This window comes from Urocampus carinirostris, chromosome 14 (genome assembly GCF_059441175.1).
Source record: "Urocampus carinirostris isolate Australia breed hairy pipefish chromosome 14, RoL_Ucar_1.0, whole genome shotgun sequence".
In the NCBI taxonomy this organism is placed as follows: domain Eukaryota; kingdom Metazoa; phylum Chordata; class Actinopteri; order Syngnathiformes; family Syngnathidae; genus Urocampus; species Urocampus carinirostris.
Genome location: NC_142362.1, coordinates 32194459 through 32209450, shown reverse-complemented (window position 1 = coordinate 32209450; position 14992 = coordinate 32194459). Strand labels below are relative to the sequence as shown.

General features: G+C 39.2%; 1 protein-coding gene across 1 annotated transcript; it reads left to right on the top strand.

Moving 5' to 3' along the window:
* Nucleotides 1-3674: 3674 nt before the first annotated feature.
* Nucleotides 3675-14865, top strand: dct (dopachrome tautomerase). Its single transcript, XM_088352420.1, has 8 exons — nt 3675-4112; nt 5064-5363; nt 6655-6755; nt 7735-7901; nt 7992-8171; nt 9394-9529; nt 9605-9806; nt 10371-14865. The coding sequence occupies exons 1-8, from the start codon at nt 3830-3832 to the stop codon at nt 10541-10543; spliced, it is 1542 nt and encodes a 513-aa protein (XP_088208546.1). The 5' UTR covers nt 3675-3829; the 3' UTR covers nt 10544-14865.
* The last annotated feature ends 127 nt before the right edge of the window (nt 14866-14992 follow it).

The following is a 14992-nucleotide window of genomic DNA, read 5'->3' as shown; positions in this document are numbered from 1 at the left end:
AAGAGTTTATATATATATATATATATTTTTTTTTTAACTATAAGTACATAGACAATATGTATCGTTATCTGTGTACTATAGTTGCAATTTTTTTCAGTTCTGTTTGTTAACTTAATTTCCACAGAATGTGTTTAACTTAAGAAGATGTGTGCAAATGCTTTGTAAAACACAAAACTTCTGCTGGAATTTAGTGACATTTTGTACTTTTAACAGAATGTTTTTTTTTCCAGTGACTGTAAATTGTCAGACTCTTCAAGTTTTTTTCAGATGGAGCCTTTTTTGGAGCTTCATTGTATTCTGTTTTAGTTCTTGGTATGGGTCACCAACAACTATCGTGCATTCACAGGATGGTGATACAAAAAAAAATGGATGAGCATCACGAGAAGAAAACTTCAATGTCACACTAGGAAATGAAAGTGCAATACAATTATTTGAACTTGATACTTATGTATGTTACAGTTCTTCAGACTAGACCAAGAGCGTGCAACCCAAAATGTTGAAAGAGCCCTATTAGACCAAAAAACCCTCCAAAAACATATGTTTGGAGCCGCCTAAAAATGTAAAGCTTTATTAAAAGCTTTAAAAACAGGCAACAAAACTGTTTGTTAGGAAGAAAGAAAGAAAGAAAGAGTGTGACTGACAGAGCACGATAGAGAAGTAGAGACAACAAAGAGACAGAGATATAAATCCAACCACAGTTACTTTGCAAGTGGTGCCTGCATGTTTTGAAATACATTTCAAAATCTAGTGTATGTCATGATTACCGATGTGAATCACCTGTGCCCTCTCATTTGGCGCCAAACGCTGCGGGCTCTGATTGGCTCCCTGTCCCTATTCAAACCCAGTCCTGTCAATCCCCTGTCCGTCTGCGAACCTCTGTTGATACAAGGCAAGACTTTTTTGACCCTGACTCTCGTCTGTCCCGTTTTTGTTCCCATTTATCTCTGGCTACGACCCATTTTGATCCCGACCACGTCTGCTCTCCCATCCCGACTTACGACCCGTTTTTAAACCCGACCACGTCTGCTCTCCGGTCCCTGCTTACGACACATTTCTGACCCCGACCATGTTTTTACTCTCCTTTCCCGGCTATCGACCTGTTTTTCCGTCCCTGACGCCGCCATTCGGACCACAATCCGATTGCGAGAGCGACTTGCTTCCCGCGTCCATCGAGCATCGGATCGCGGGCGCTACCCTTCCGATTTCCTTCAATAAAATTGTGAAAAAACGTTACGCGATTGGATCTACCCTGTGTGCTGGTCTTGACAGTGTACCTGTTAATGTGTCTTGAAGTAATTCAATTAGTCGTTGGAGAAACACTGTGATACAGGATTTCTTCTTCGATAAATATTTGAATATCCTCCTTTTGAGTAATCGGTCATATTTGCTGTCAAAAGAATGTCACCTATTTTTGAAATGCATAGGATTTTTGGACTCTGGACTCTCCCATTTTGTACCATTCACACGTGTAAGGGCTTTTAAGTTTCTTTGAGGTCAAGGTCATTGTAGTCAACTGCAAAAACAACATTACTGAGCTTAAAAAAAAAAATCCCCTTTGGTTTTTGTCGGAGGGAGAAAGTGTCTCATTAGTTGGTTAAGGTTTTGATTAAATCAAACTTGAGACAGTACAATAAAAGTTGGTATGTCAACACAATCAATTGCTTGATGGTATTATTGGACATTCTGTGAGTTTAAAAGATTGTTGCCTATACCGAGGGTGCCCAGACTTTTTCATGATGGGAGCTAGTTACAAAATTACCAAGTCAAAAATGATATACTCATCATAAAAAATGCAATGGAAAAAAAAAAAGAAAATGTATTGAGCATTCTTTATACAGTTGTTAATGTTTATTTTTGTTATATTTTTAAAACAAAAAAACAGTCATGGTAAAGTTCAAACTTGTCTTCAACAACAGATCAGATGACTGTACAAGTGAATAGATGCAAATGTTTGACAGGGGAATGGTGTTTTCAGTGTGATGTGCCGTGTTACTCTTATGCCAAACGTCACGCTTTGCATTCAGACCCAAAAAATTTGGTTCTCACCAGACCAGAGTAGCTTTGTTCCACATGTTATTTGTGCCTCCTATGTGGATTCTTACAAACGCCAGACAGGCCTTTTATTGGTATTCTTTCAGAGTTTGACTAATAATTTTCCTATGCACGTATTGGGTCAACTCACCCTGACAAATTTAATTTTAGTCTCATCTGACCAGAGCACCCTATTGCATCTTATTTCACATTTATTGTGTCTCCCATGTGGCTTTGTGCAAATGCCAAATGGGCATTTTCGTGATATTCTTTCAGAAAATACAAGAATGGCCAGGTCTTAGGATGTTTGCAGTGGTTTTATGCTCACGAGGATCTCTGGGGGCCGCATTAGCTCATGAGGTAGAGCGCTCGTCTTGGGATCAAGAGATTGCAGGTTTGATTCCCGGCTGTTATATGTCGAAGTGTCCGTAGGCAAGAACTGAATCCCTAATGCCCCCAACAAGCAAGTCGACGCCTTGCATGGCTGCATGGCCACTATTGGTGTGTGAGTGTGTGTGTGAATGGGTAAGTGTGAAGCACATTGTAAAGTGCTTTGGGAGGTCTTCATTGACTTGAAAAGCGCTATATAAATGCAAACCATTTACCATATACTATGAGTAAATGTTAAAAAAGCTTCTTTTACCATTTTCTGCTTTACACATTATGCTGGATCTGACTGGTATGTTCTTTTGTCAGAATGCGGTGTGCTCTCCAGTGTATACATTTCCATATTGAGCCCATCACAGAACAGAGGCATTCAAATTGAAATTTAATAACACACAGGTACACTCTGTTTGTCATTGTTAGTTATTTAGGTCTACATTGAACTTTCAGAAGTCATCAGGGAAGCTTTGGAGTCAGTTGGCTAAGCTGAGAGAACATGTGGAAAATATTTTTGCAACACCTACTTTACCATTTTGTATCGCATAACATGTTGAAAAAATGTGGTTCCACTTCAATACTGTGTCCCTCATGTTGTTGATTCTTATACAATGTTTTCAGTTTTTTAGCTTTAAGTTCAAAACCTGAAATACTGCAATATGACAAAAAGTTCTTGGGGTTTGAGGGTGTGGGTGGTCAATACTTTTACAAAGCACTTTGTTAATTATTGTGTTGAGTTTTTTATGTTAGGTTCCTCCTTAACTTACCGACATATATTGATGGTGCAAATGTGATTTGCCTTTGTGACGTTTTATGTTGGTATTTTCTAGCTTCAAGCACAGTTGATGCTATGTTCTAAGTATCCTATTGTCATTTAGAATCATGTGGATTTAGTTCATGCATCATACGCCCTTTTTATAAACAAAGTCAGCGATTCACTTGAAAGTCCCTTCTGCCCTCAAGCAAAAGTGGTTAAGTCATTTTCCTGTTATTCTGTGAATTTATACTAAACTACTTATTGTTGTATTTTGTCAGCTAAAACTTTAATCTGATTCAATGTTTCAGAGAACCCCAAGCTTGATAAAGTGCATTAAAGTATTAAGCTTAATGGCCCCTTTGGGGAAACATGTTTCTGACTTCACATCTCAGTCCTGCCTCTCACCTCGTAAGTCAGGTGACCATCACAAGACCAACTATTCTAATCCCACCCAGCTTTACTAAAGCCCCAACACAAAATATTGCCGTCCTTTAAAGTGCTTGAAACCAACTAGAACACAAGATGATTCGACTTTGATTTCCATTCCCACACAATTTACAGAGATACACCCACAGAGACCACAAGACGGAGGAAGCATATTTTCCGCTAAACAACAAGCTCAGTCTTCGCCACCAACAACAGTAAACAAAGAAGTATAAAATGAAAACTGTATTTCTTTTCAGTTTTTTTTGCCTATTTTTACGGCACAGTGCAGCTCAGTTTCCGCGAGCGTGTTGCACAGTGCAGGGCATTCTTTCCAAGCAATGTTGCCCTGCTTTGGGTTCCGATCCTGCAAACGTATGCGGGACCCTGACAGGGAGAGGAAACTGCACCGCTGTCCGGGTAGACACCAAACCATGGGGAGGACCGTACAGGCTCAGGAATGTGGATGACAGAGAAAGATGGCCCACCAAATTCTTTAACCAGACTTGCAGGTGCAATGGTGAGTCATTTACATTACATGAATGTTGTACTACGCCAATTACACTCATCCTTCGCTGTTCACTTTTCACAGTTTTAATACTTTGCTAAATTACATCATACATTGTGTTCTGCGTTCTAACTGGCTAAAAAGATACCCCAGCCTTTGTTTGCCTGTGTCTGCCGGTGTGTCAATAACCTTGCGGTCGAAGTTGTACCTATCCGTAAAACAGCTTGACCAACCGACACGCGAATATTTTTCAATGTTGATATTCTCCAAAAGACATCATGACAAAAAAACGCTCTGAACACACAAGAGCACCAAAAGCCAGAAGATGCTTTCGATTGCCTGCAAAGTTGAACTTCTGCACATGAGATGAAAGCACTTTGACACCACATTTACATACACATGATGGTGACAAAATATGATCCGAATTAAAGTGGATGTTTTTAAAAGGTTCAGAATTAATGTTTAGTTGATAATTGGTTGATTAATACAGCCTGCCGAAAAAAATATGATAATATGTCATCTCACTAATATAATATGTGCATCATTCACTTTTTTGGGCCAAATTGAGATTTCTGTCTAAATCAGGTTCCCATAAAAAGCTGTTAAGATCTGGTCCACCACAGTCTACCTGCGTGCGCCAACCGGGTTTATAACTGGACACGGGTGTGTTCAATCACCACACACTTGTCCCTAGTGAACCAAACAATTTTTTAAATGACATTATTGACAGTATACAAGGTCGGGTAATTTCATCTTCGCTACCTCAGATTTTTTTTTTTCTGGTTTGGACATTTTGTTTGTCTATCTTTGGCTTTAATGGATAATAGAGTAAGGGCAACATAAATTAAGGTTTCTACTTTGAAGGTTTTGCTATCGGGGGACCGTTTTGGAACGCAACCTCCACGAAAAATGAAGGATGACTGTATTCGTAATGACTAACAGCTATTTTTGTGTGTGTTTCAGGTAACTTTGCAGGCTATAACTGCGGACAGTGCAAATTTGGCTGGACTGGACCGAACTGTGACCTAAGGAAAGCTCCTGTCATTCGAAAGGACATTCATACGCTCACCTCGGCAGAGCTCCAGGAGTTCCTGGATGCCCTGCAACTGGCTAAGACCACAATCCATCCTGACTATGTGATTGCAACTCAGCACTGGCTCGGGCTCCTGGGTCCAAATGGAACCGAGCCCCAGTTCGCCAACATCTCCATCTACGATTTCTTTGTGTGGCAACACTATTACTCTGTGAGAGATACCCTGCTTGGTGAGCAATCTCAGTCCTTTTAATGTATCTATCATTACTACTTTCTAATTAAGTCATGCAAAAATGTATACACACTTTGACTTTAAATAGCCAATTCAGTTTTTTTCTATTTCTGATTTGGTTTTGGAGTAAGAACAGCGGATACTAGGTTTTGTACGTGCAAAACATTGTTCTGAAAACTTTCTTGTTGATGTTAAAATGAAGCTGAAGAGCAAATACGTGTTGGGGCATCTCTTTGCGCTTGAGCGTTATTTTAACAGTTACAAAACATTTTCAGAACATTTTTTGTATGAGCATAAGGCAAGTATCCACCATTCTTAAGGCCCGGTCACACAGCCTTTCACGGGCGTATCGAGGCTGAATCACAGCCAGAAGTTTCTGCCAGTGAAGCAAACGCGGTGGAAAATGTGCAAAATTGGCTAAACCCGCTATTTACCCGTGGTATGCCCGCGAAACAGACGCCGGCGACTGTTCTGCATCCCTATTGCGGGTAACCGCGGCTGCATCGCGTTTGACCGTGCTTACACGCGGTACACACGCTAATGCACGTGGTAACACCGCGATACAGGCGCAGAACAAACGTGCTATGACCGTGCTCCACCCGCGATTACCCGCTAAAATTTCGCGTCCTACCCTCGTGTAACCACGTCTTGGCCGCGGCCGTAGCACGTCCTAGCACGTTCGTACCGCGTCTTTACCTTGTGTGTACCACGTGTGCCGCCCGCGGTTACCCGTGGTCTAAAGTTTTGAGCAGTGCAAAACTTTTTCGCGCGGCCAACCGCGTGTGAATTTCTTACCGCGTGTAAAGCACTGCAGTATCTCGTCTGTATCGCAATCTCAAAGCGTCCAACAGCGTCTGCTTCACGGGCAGAAATTTCTTGCCGTGATTCAGCCTCGATACGCCCGTGAAAGGCTGTGTGACCGGGCCTTTAATCACCAAAAAGTTTATTAGCAATATAATGTTGTGTTATTAATGTGTTATTGTGTAAAATAACGGAAAAAAGTACATGTTATCTGTGTATGATATAAGAAAAAGGAAACTTAATAGAAGTTAAATTATCTGTTACGACAGACCTAAGATCGCTTTTTTTACATTTTATATTGTATTACCATATTTAGGGGGGAAAAATACTAAAAAAATAACAAATTTATATTAAAGATTGACCTGCCACTAGAAAATTAAATTAGTTATTTAATGTTCTAACTGGGCATGGACCATGGCGGTGTAAACAAAGTTGTTGTCGATTTTCCCTCATCTCAAATCTTTGAACAATTTTTTTATTCTCCACAGGTCCTGGTCGACCATTCAAAGCCATTGATTTCTCACATAAAGGACCAGCGTTCATCACCTGGCACAGGTACCACCTCCTCAGCTTGGAAAGAGACATACAGGTACAAACAGGTTTTTTGCTTGAAAAAAAACATTAATTCAACTGTTAGTGTAAGGTGCAAAATGAGAAATCTTATGCATCCTTGACTAAAAGAGATTATTATTATGTTTGGCGTATCATTACACAAATATGTGCTTGTGTCAATTAGCAACATACACACTAAACCCCGCAAAAAAATCATAAGCAATGTGATAATACCAGAGTACAGATAACAATATTATCGACTCTCACAACCTGTCCCTTCATACAAGGACTAACAGGCTTGGAGACAGTTTCCTCCCCAGGGCCATCACCACCGAAATAAAGATTCAGATTCAGATTCAGATTCAGATCTACTTTATTGTCATTCTAGTACACGTGTATACAGAACGAAATGTCGATGCATCTGACCCCCAACAGTTTCCTTGAATGTACAGATATAAATAATGTGGTATTGTATTTTGGCTACGTGTAGTATTTTACCATAGTGCCGATAGTGCAAGAAGAGTAGCTAACCAGATGTGCAATATGGGCAGTCAGGTTAACAAGTCAGGTACACAGTAACATTAACACTGTAACAATAACGCTGTAATTACAATAGTGCAGAGAGCAATGTGCAAGGAGTGGCAAGCTATAAAAAAAACTGCCAGTAGTGCAAAGTGCACAAGAATGAAAATATATATATCTGCCTGGATATAGAAGAATGGGTACTTTTATTTAATTTCTCGAATTATGTTTCTGCTTAATGTCAGTGCACTACCTTTTCATTGCAATATTCTTTTCATGCACTTAAAAGTTAGGTCAGTGTCAAAGCACTACCTTGTTAATTCCTTTGCCTTTTTAACCTAACATTGTTTTTCTCTTATTCTTCTCTTTTAGCCTTTATTACATAGCTTTCATGAGGTGCAATGTCTAATCTTGTTGGAGACAATGTTAACTAGATTTGTTATCAATGTCAATAAGGACAATACGTATTCTAAACTGGCCCTTTGTCCCCACAGCGGCTAACTGGGAATGAGAACTTTGCAGTGCCTTACTGGAACTTTGCTACAGGACAGAATGATTGTGACGTGTGCACGGATGCAATGCTGGGTGGTCAGAACCCGGAAAACCCCTCCCTCATAAGTAACCAGTCCAGATTCTCCAACTGGGGTGTTGTGTGTAACAGGTTGGCACTGCAGCACTAACAAAAGGGTGAAACTATTATTGTCATGATCGACACTAATTAAAATGTTCTGTACTGTATTTTCCTTTTCAGTTTGGATGACTACAATCGCCTGGTGACTCTTTGCAATGGCACCAATGAGGGTTTGATCCAAAGAGGTGTGATGAGAGAAGCCAACATGACGATGCCAACTATGAGTGATGTTCGCAGTTGCCTCGGAATCCGGGACTTTGACAGTCCTCCGTACTTCTCCAACTCTTCTTTCAGTTTTAGGTGGGATTTAAGAACATGGGTCCCCAACCTTTTTTGTACAACAGACCGGTTTAAAGTCTGACAATAGTTTTGTGGTCTGGACCAAGGGCAACTTTAAACATGTATGCACTTTTTCTAAAATAATAACAATAATATCCATCCATACATTGTCAGGGTCGTGGGGGTGCTGGAGCCAATCCGAGCCATCTTCAGGCAGTAGGCAAAGGACACCGTGAACTGGTTGCCAGCCAGGCAAAGCACACAGAGACAGACAATTTACTTGCTCATTTACAACTAGGGACAATTTGAACCGACCAATTAACCAGACATGCATGTTTTTAGACTGTGGTTGGAAACTGGAGTGCCCGGAGCAAACCCACGCAAGCACGGAGAGAACATGCAAACACCACACAGGAAGGTTCAATCTCATGACCTCAGAAATGTGCTGCTGACACACTAACCACTCGGGCGCTGTGCTGTCCTAAACAATAATATAACAATTATACATTATCAATAATAACAACATATATAATCGTTATGATAATAATTATGTGGAAAATTTTGATTGTCCTCGCAAAATCTCACCAAAATCACAATTATTCTTTTTCCGAAATGCTTATCTTCACTAGAGTGGCAGGATTGTTGAAAGAAACCAGAGTGCACCAGGAATACATGCAAACTCCGCACAGGGGGGCGTTAGCTGAAATCAAACCCCGGACCTTTCAACTGTGAGGCACACATGTTAATAGTACACACTCTTTTCGACATCAATTCTAAAATGCAAAAAGTCATGTCACGTGCCAAGTCATTAAAAATAAAAACTCACCAAAGGAACCAACCTGGGTGAAAAAGATTGTTGTCTCTGTGTCATGTTCTTGACATAGATCCGTAAATCCTCGAATTTTATTTGTGAATGTTTTTCCCCGATGACAAGTTTGGTTACAATTGTTGTGGGATAACCTAGTGGGCTGCAGTTGATCAGTCTCTACGCTGTTCGGTCATAAGCGCAGAAATTTGCTTTGATTCAGGCTACTGCGACCAAACAGACACACCACCACAAAGAAAAGTCTGAAAGGTAGCGGTGTTTGTAAAACATTATTGGGCAAAAAAAAAAAAAAAAAAAAAAAGGAAAAATGACCCTTGGGCTGGTACCGGTCCATGGCCTGGTGGTTGAGAACCGCTGGTCCAGAATGAATAAAATTATTAGAAATTGCTCTCTTTTAACCCACAATTTAATACACAGAAACGCTCTGGAAGGGTTTGACAGACCTAGTGGCGAATTGGACGAAAGCGTCAACAATCTTCACAACCTGGTCCATGCTTTGCTGAATGGAACCAGTTCGTTGCCTCACTCTGCAGCCAATGACCCCATCTTCCTGGTCAGACTGTAATTTCACAGGGGTCTTTGGAAATCAAATGCTTTGCGCGTTAAATTCTATCTTTCTGCTTTTCAGGTTCTTCATGCTTTTACCGATGCCATTTTCGATGAGTGGATGAGGAGGTTCCTCCCTTCCAATGCCAGCTTCCCGGATGAAATGGCTCCCATCGGCCATAACCGGGACTACAACATGGTTCCGTTCTTCCCCCCAATCACAAACGAGGAGATCTACATACCGTCGGAGCAGCTGGGATATTCCTACGCTGTTGCCTTTGAAGGTAAGGAAATATTGGATTATCACAAACATCTGATATTTTGTTGGGTATATTTCATAGATTTGGGATGAATTACAGGGTATACATGAGGTTTTACGGAATCAAACCTGGGTCATAGCGTTGCACGCTAACAACTAGACCATTAGTGATAAAGATAACATACACATTTTTTTCTCAACATCACATTTTAATCATGCCAGAATGTTAGATAAAGTCATGATTATAGATATTAATAAACACAAAAATGCGCTCCAAGGGAAACTACTCTATGGAATTTTTTGATGATGAATGGGAATTCTAAGGATATCAAGTAAATCCGTTGTACATTTTATGTTAATGTTAGTCACGGCCACATGCCTTTAACGTTTTTCACTTACCATGCCTAGTTTGAGCTGAAGAAAAGTAAAAATAAATTTTATACACATTTTTAATAAAGAAAATATTACAAGATTAAATATGTATTTGTGTTATTGTATGAGCATCGATAGTATTAAAATGGGTGGATTAAAAAAAACAATAAAAGTTTGGGCCAATGATCAATTTCTTGTCATGTTCCCTTTCTTTCAGACACAGAAGGGTCGGTCGTGTTTGTGGTAGGATCTACCCTCGGGGGTGTCTTCATCGGGATCCTGGCGCTACTCCTTATCTTCGTGCTCTACCTTCGCCAGCGCAAAAACACTGGCTACGAACCCCTGATAAAAGCAGACTTTACACATAGGAAGTACACGGAAGAAGCTTAAATCACTAACCGAAACAGAGAAAAGCTAAACCTTACCGTATTTACCGCACTATATCACGCACCGAAATTAGTCATTTGTCATATATTTTCAATTTGCAGGGTGTTCAAAATGTCTTGGGCACATTTTGACATTTGGGAACTATTAAGGATATAAAAACACATATGCTAAATTCAGGAAGCTTGCTTTATGAATTGTTAAATGGAATAATTTGGGATGTTCAGTGTGAGCACCATTGGTCACACTGGACACACCCAGAGCCACATTCTTGCCTAATGCGTATCAGCATTGCTTTGTCATTGGTTGCAACAGCTTCTGTTATTCATGCCTTCAGCTCATCCATGTCTCTTGGAATAAGGTGCATATTGACCTATCCTGTCACAAAACTCTGCATGGTGTGAGATCGAGAGATCTGGGAGGCCAAGATGTGAGATCCTGATCATCCTGCCCAGACGTCCAATCCTTCTGTCCAGCAGTGTTGTGTTCAGGAACGGTCTAACCCTCAGTCTCCAGTGTGGTGGCACACCATCTTGTTGGAAAATAAAATCACTAGACTTTTACTTACGCATTTTATCCAGCATGTCGAGGTCTCACCATGATTGTTCGTAGACAGCTTTTTTCAATAGCACAAAACAAGGTCACCTTTGGGGAATCTCACTGATGCTCAAAACGTTCATGTGGGATCTTATTTCTCCATATGCAAGTGTTATTCTTGTTCCCCTGGTCATTTTGTTGGAAATTATATTCATTGCTAAAAAGAGACACGTAAATTGTCTTTCATCTTCTGATGCATTGCAATGCAACGTCACGACGAGCTAGTTTATGTGTGTCCTGCAACCACTGAACTGTCAATTAGAAGGCATCATGTGAAGTCGTCTTCTTAAAATAGTTATGGTTGGACCCTGAAGTTCCCCAAGTGAACCTTCTGATTGATTTAAAGAGGCTTTGCTGATCTGAGAGTGCCAATCTTCTGGTGATCCCAAGAGCAAAGAAGTGTTCTGCTGGTTCGAGAGCGTTCTCCATCCGGGCACCGGTGCTGTGGAATGCTCTTCCCCCTGAGATCCGATCTGCAACCTCAGTGGAAATGTTTAAATCTAAGCTTAAAACTCACTTCTACTCCATAGCATATGAATAACCTACTCTTCTCGTCGGCTGAAAAATAGTCTGTGTAATATAGTGTAATAATCTGTGAAGCCCTTTGAGACTCTTCGTGATTTAGGGCTATACAAATAAAAATGACTTGACTTGACTTGCTGGAAACCAGTTCGAACTAATCACATCCTCTGAAGTTGAGGGGGGTCGTATTCTTTAAGTTTGGCATAAGAAGCTATCCATTATGAATTTACCATGCCATCTCACTGTGGACTTCCTCTCTGGTGGCTTCTTTTTGTATTTTCTTCAAAATGCGCGTTGATCATCTGTCCATGATTCAGTTTTTCACAATTCAAGCACGCAAAACGTCCTTTTGTATTTGAGTAAACGCCATTAATAGGTCTGAAAAAAAAATACTATAATCAATGGCCTGACAAAAAAAACCTACAGTAACTAGCTTTAAATTGCAAAAAACATTTATTCTATTAACATTCATAGTTAGGGGGTTTGGAGACCTCAAATGTGCCCAAAACTTTTGGAACACCCTGCATGAGGCGCACACTGGACTATAAGGTGAATCAAATAAAAACTACAGTAAGAGCTAGTGTATTTACTTACTTTACAGTTGCATTGATATGTTGAAAAAGACATTGGCTGCAACGGGAATCAAACCCGGGTCCCAGTGATTAGAACGCTAATAAAACAACCATTAGAACACTACTGATACCGATAGCCTGTTAGGCAATAGATTTTCTCTAATTATCACACTATTATTTCCTCACCTTGCAAGAAACAAATGTTTGAAAAGGTTCAGCGCTCTCACTGCCACCACCTGGGTATGCATACAACGCTTTGCGATTTTGGTTAGCTATGTTTTTCGATTGATTAATCATTGCACAAATATGGAAGTATACCGTAAAACCTTGTGTAGTAGCAGGCTCATAATAATACTGCATGCATCTTTTGCGGTATATGAGGCGCCTTCGGGTTATAAAAGCACACGTTTCAGTTTCTGGTCTATTTAGGGTTTTTTAGGTGCGCCTCATAGTCCAGCAAGTACGGTATGACAAAATCCGTGTTTTCTAACATTTTTTGTCAGTCACATATTCTACAAAAGAAAAATCTCACAGTAGGGACCCTTCAAAGATCTCGTAGTATGTACTCTCAATTAACCCCATTAATAGACTCCAAGTGACCTACTTAGGGTAAAATCCTGTTCTAGTCAAAATAGACGAATTGTATATTTCCATACAATGGAAAATAACAACAATTTGTCTAATAGTAATAAATTGATTAACACTGACACATGTATGTGTTGTAAATAATTTGAAAAACCTGAAGTTTTACTGCACAGTATAAAGGTAAACTTTTCTGGAAACAGAACTATAGAGGGCGCATCCTGCCATATGTAGAAATAAATGTATTATAAAATAAATGTATGTCGTATAGAGAAATGAATACATTAAAAAACACACGTGACTAATAACTAAATATATTACATAAATGCAATGTATTATTTTTTGTATTTTTGTATGTATTTTTTATCATTTTTTTATGTCGTTTATTTTCTTGTGTATTTTGTCACATGAAATGTCGTTCAAATGAGGAGGCAGGTAAAACCGGCTGAGGTTTTCACCTATTGGTTGTAAAGGTATTGCAGCAATTTGATCTGCCACGTCATTTAAACGACATTTTGTTGTGACATTATACAAGAGAAAACATGACAATATAAGCAGCAAAATACATGAAAAAAATAATACTGAAACAAATAAATGACCAAATGCTTGGATTTATATCATATATCTATTTAAGAGATTAATTCATGTACTAATTTTTTTATATCTTATATACAGGGTTCATACTCCTTTTTCACTGCCAAATTCAAGAACTTTTAAAGGACTTTCAAAGCCAATTTCTCCAGTACCAAAGTAATATATGGTCTGAATCATTTATTTTGCAGCGCCTCACTTGTCTCTCCTATTTACTTATGACATTTTAAAAATTACAGTAATAAGGAGCTTACTTTTTAAGTTGAGGACGTTCTTTCCATTACAATTTATCACTGGGAAGCGATACCTTATTTTTTTGCCCGGCCCATAATAATTGTCTATAGTTGATGCTCAGGCCTGCACTAATACTGGTTTAAGATCAGGTAATGGTGTAATTATAGTCCTGGGCAGTCCTTTGAGACATTTTTGTGATTAGGGGTTGTATAAATAAATGTGACTTGATTTGACCAACATAGTGCCCTGTTTAGATGTATCATTCACCTGTCTTCTTGGCACGACCCGTAGAGGGCGATGACGCCTATAAGGACAATGCCATACAAACCAATGAAAGCTGCTGTTAAGCACAAGGGAAGAATAAATGCAATGGCTAAGTGAAACCACCAGAAAGCAGTGTCAGCGTGATTTTTAAGTAGACTTTGTGAGAAACATGGCAATAATCTCAGGCATACACTTGGACTTTTCAATCCTTGAACACAACATTAAAATTAAAACATTTTTAAGGATTTCAAGCACCCGTATGACCCTGAATGTATGAGTAGGTATTTTTTTGTTCATACAATTATTTTTATACATGGCAGGATTGGTCCACTAAACAGAACAGATCAAAATTATGCATTAAAATGGAGGTCAAGCCAATAATTGAGTACAGAATTATCATTTCGTATTTTAAGAATAGTGGGCAAGAAGCCATACCAAACTGATTTGATCAATCAACGCGGGCGGCCGTTTTGAAAGTTGGCGTTGATGGATGATGACATTGCAGGTGCTTTGATGAGCAATTAAGGCTCTGCTTTCGAAACAATGTGAACCATGATTGGTCGGCTGAGCCCTTGACATCACTGATGTCATCATTCCTTGACCACATCTCTTTTCGCTTTTTAAATCGTATTCTGTAGAGACAATGCTAATCAAAATCACATTAAATAAATAAACTCACGTAAATTTCTGTAAGCAACTAGAAGTTTGTTTGTGTTTAGAAGAGTCATCACAAATAAAGACAGATTGTGTTGTTGTTGTTGTTTTTTTTTTACAAATATTTATTCCTTAAGAACAATACAAAAACATTGAATGCAATCCCCTTTAATTGCATCCTAAGGCATTTGCTCACCTGCTCAAAATCATGTTGAATGAAATTTCATACAACCACAATGCACCGATGAAAAATAAAATATTGACTTGAAGTATTACTACCTCTGTATCTCATTTTTTTCATGTCCAACATTTTTTTAAAAAAAAAATCTTTTTTATCTTGCAAAAATATTACAGTTGAAGATTTGATGATAAAAAACACAAGAGCGTATTCATTATAAATGGAAATACACGCTCTATGGACACTTTTTTCTCAATTGTG

What these genes read in the sequence shown, in the direction of transcription:
- dct (XM_088352420.1), top strand. Translation starts at nt 3,830, where the DNA reads ATGAAAACTGTATTTCTTTTCAGTTTTTTTTGCCTATTTTTACGGCAC. An exon ending in TGGGGTGTTGTGTGTAACAG is followed by an intron (nt 7,902 to 7,991) that starts GTTGGCACTGCA and finishes TTTCCTTTTCAG; the next exon opens with TTTGGATGACTACAATCGCC. An exon ending in CCAATGACCCCATCTTCCTG is followed by an intron (nt 9,530 to 9,604) that starts GTCAGACTGTAA and finishes TCTGCTTTTCAG; the next exon opens with GTTCTTCATGCTTTTACCGA.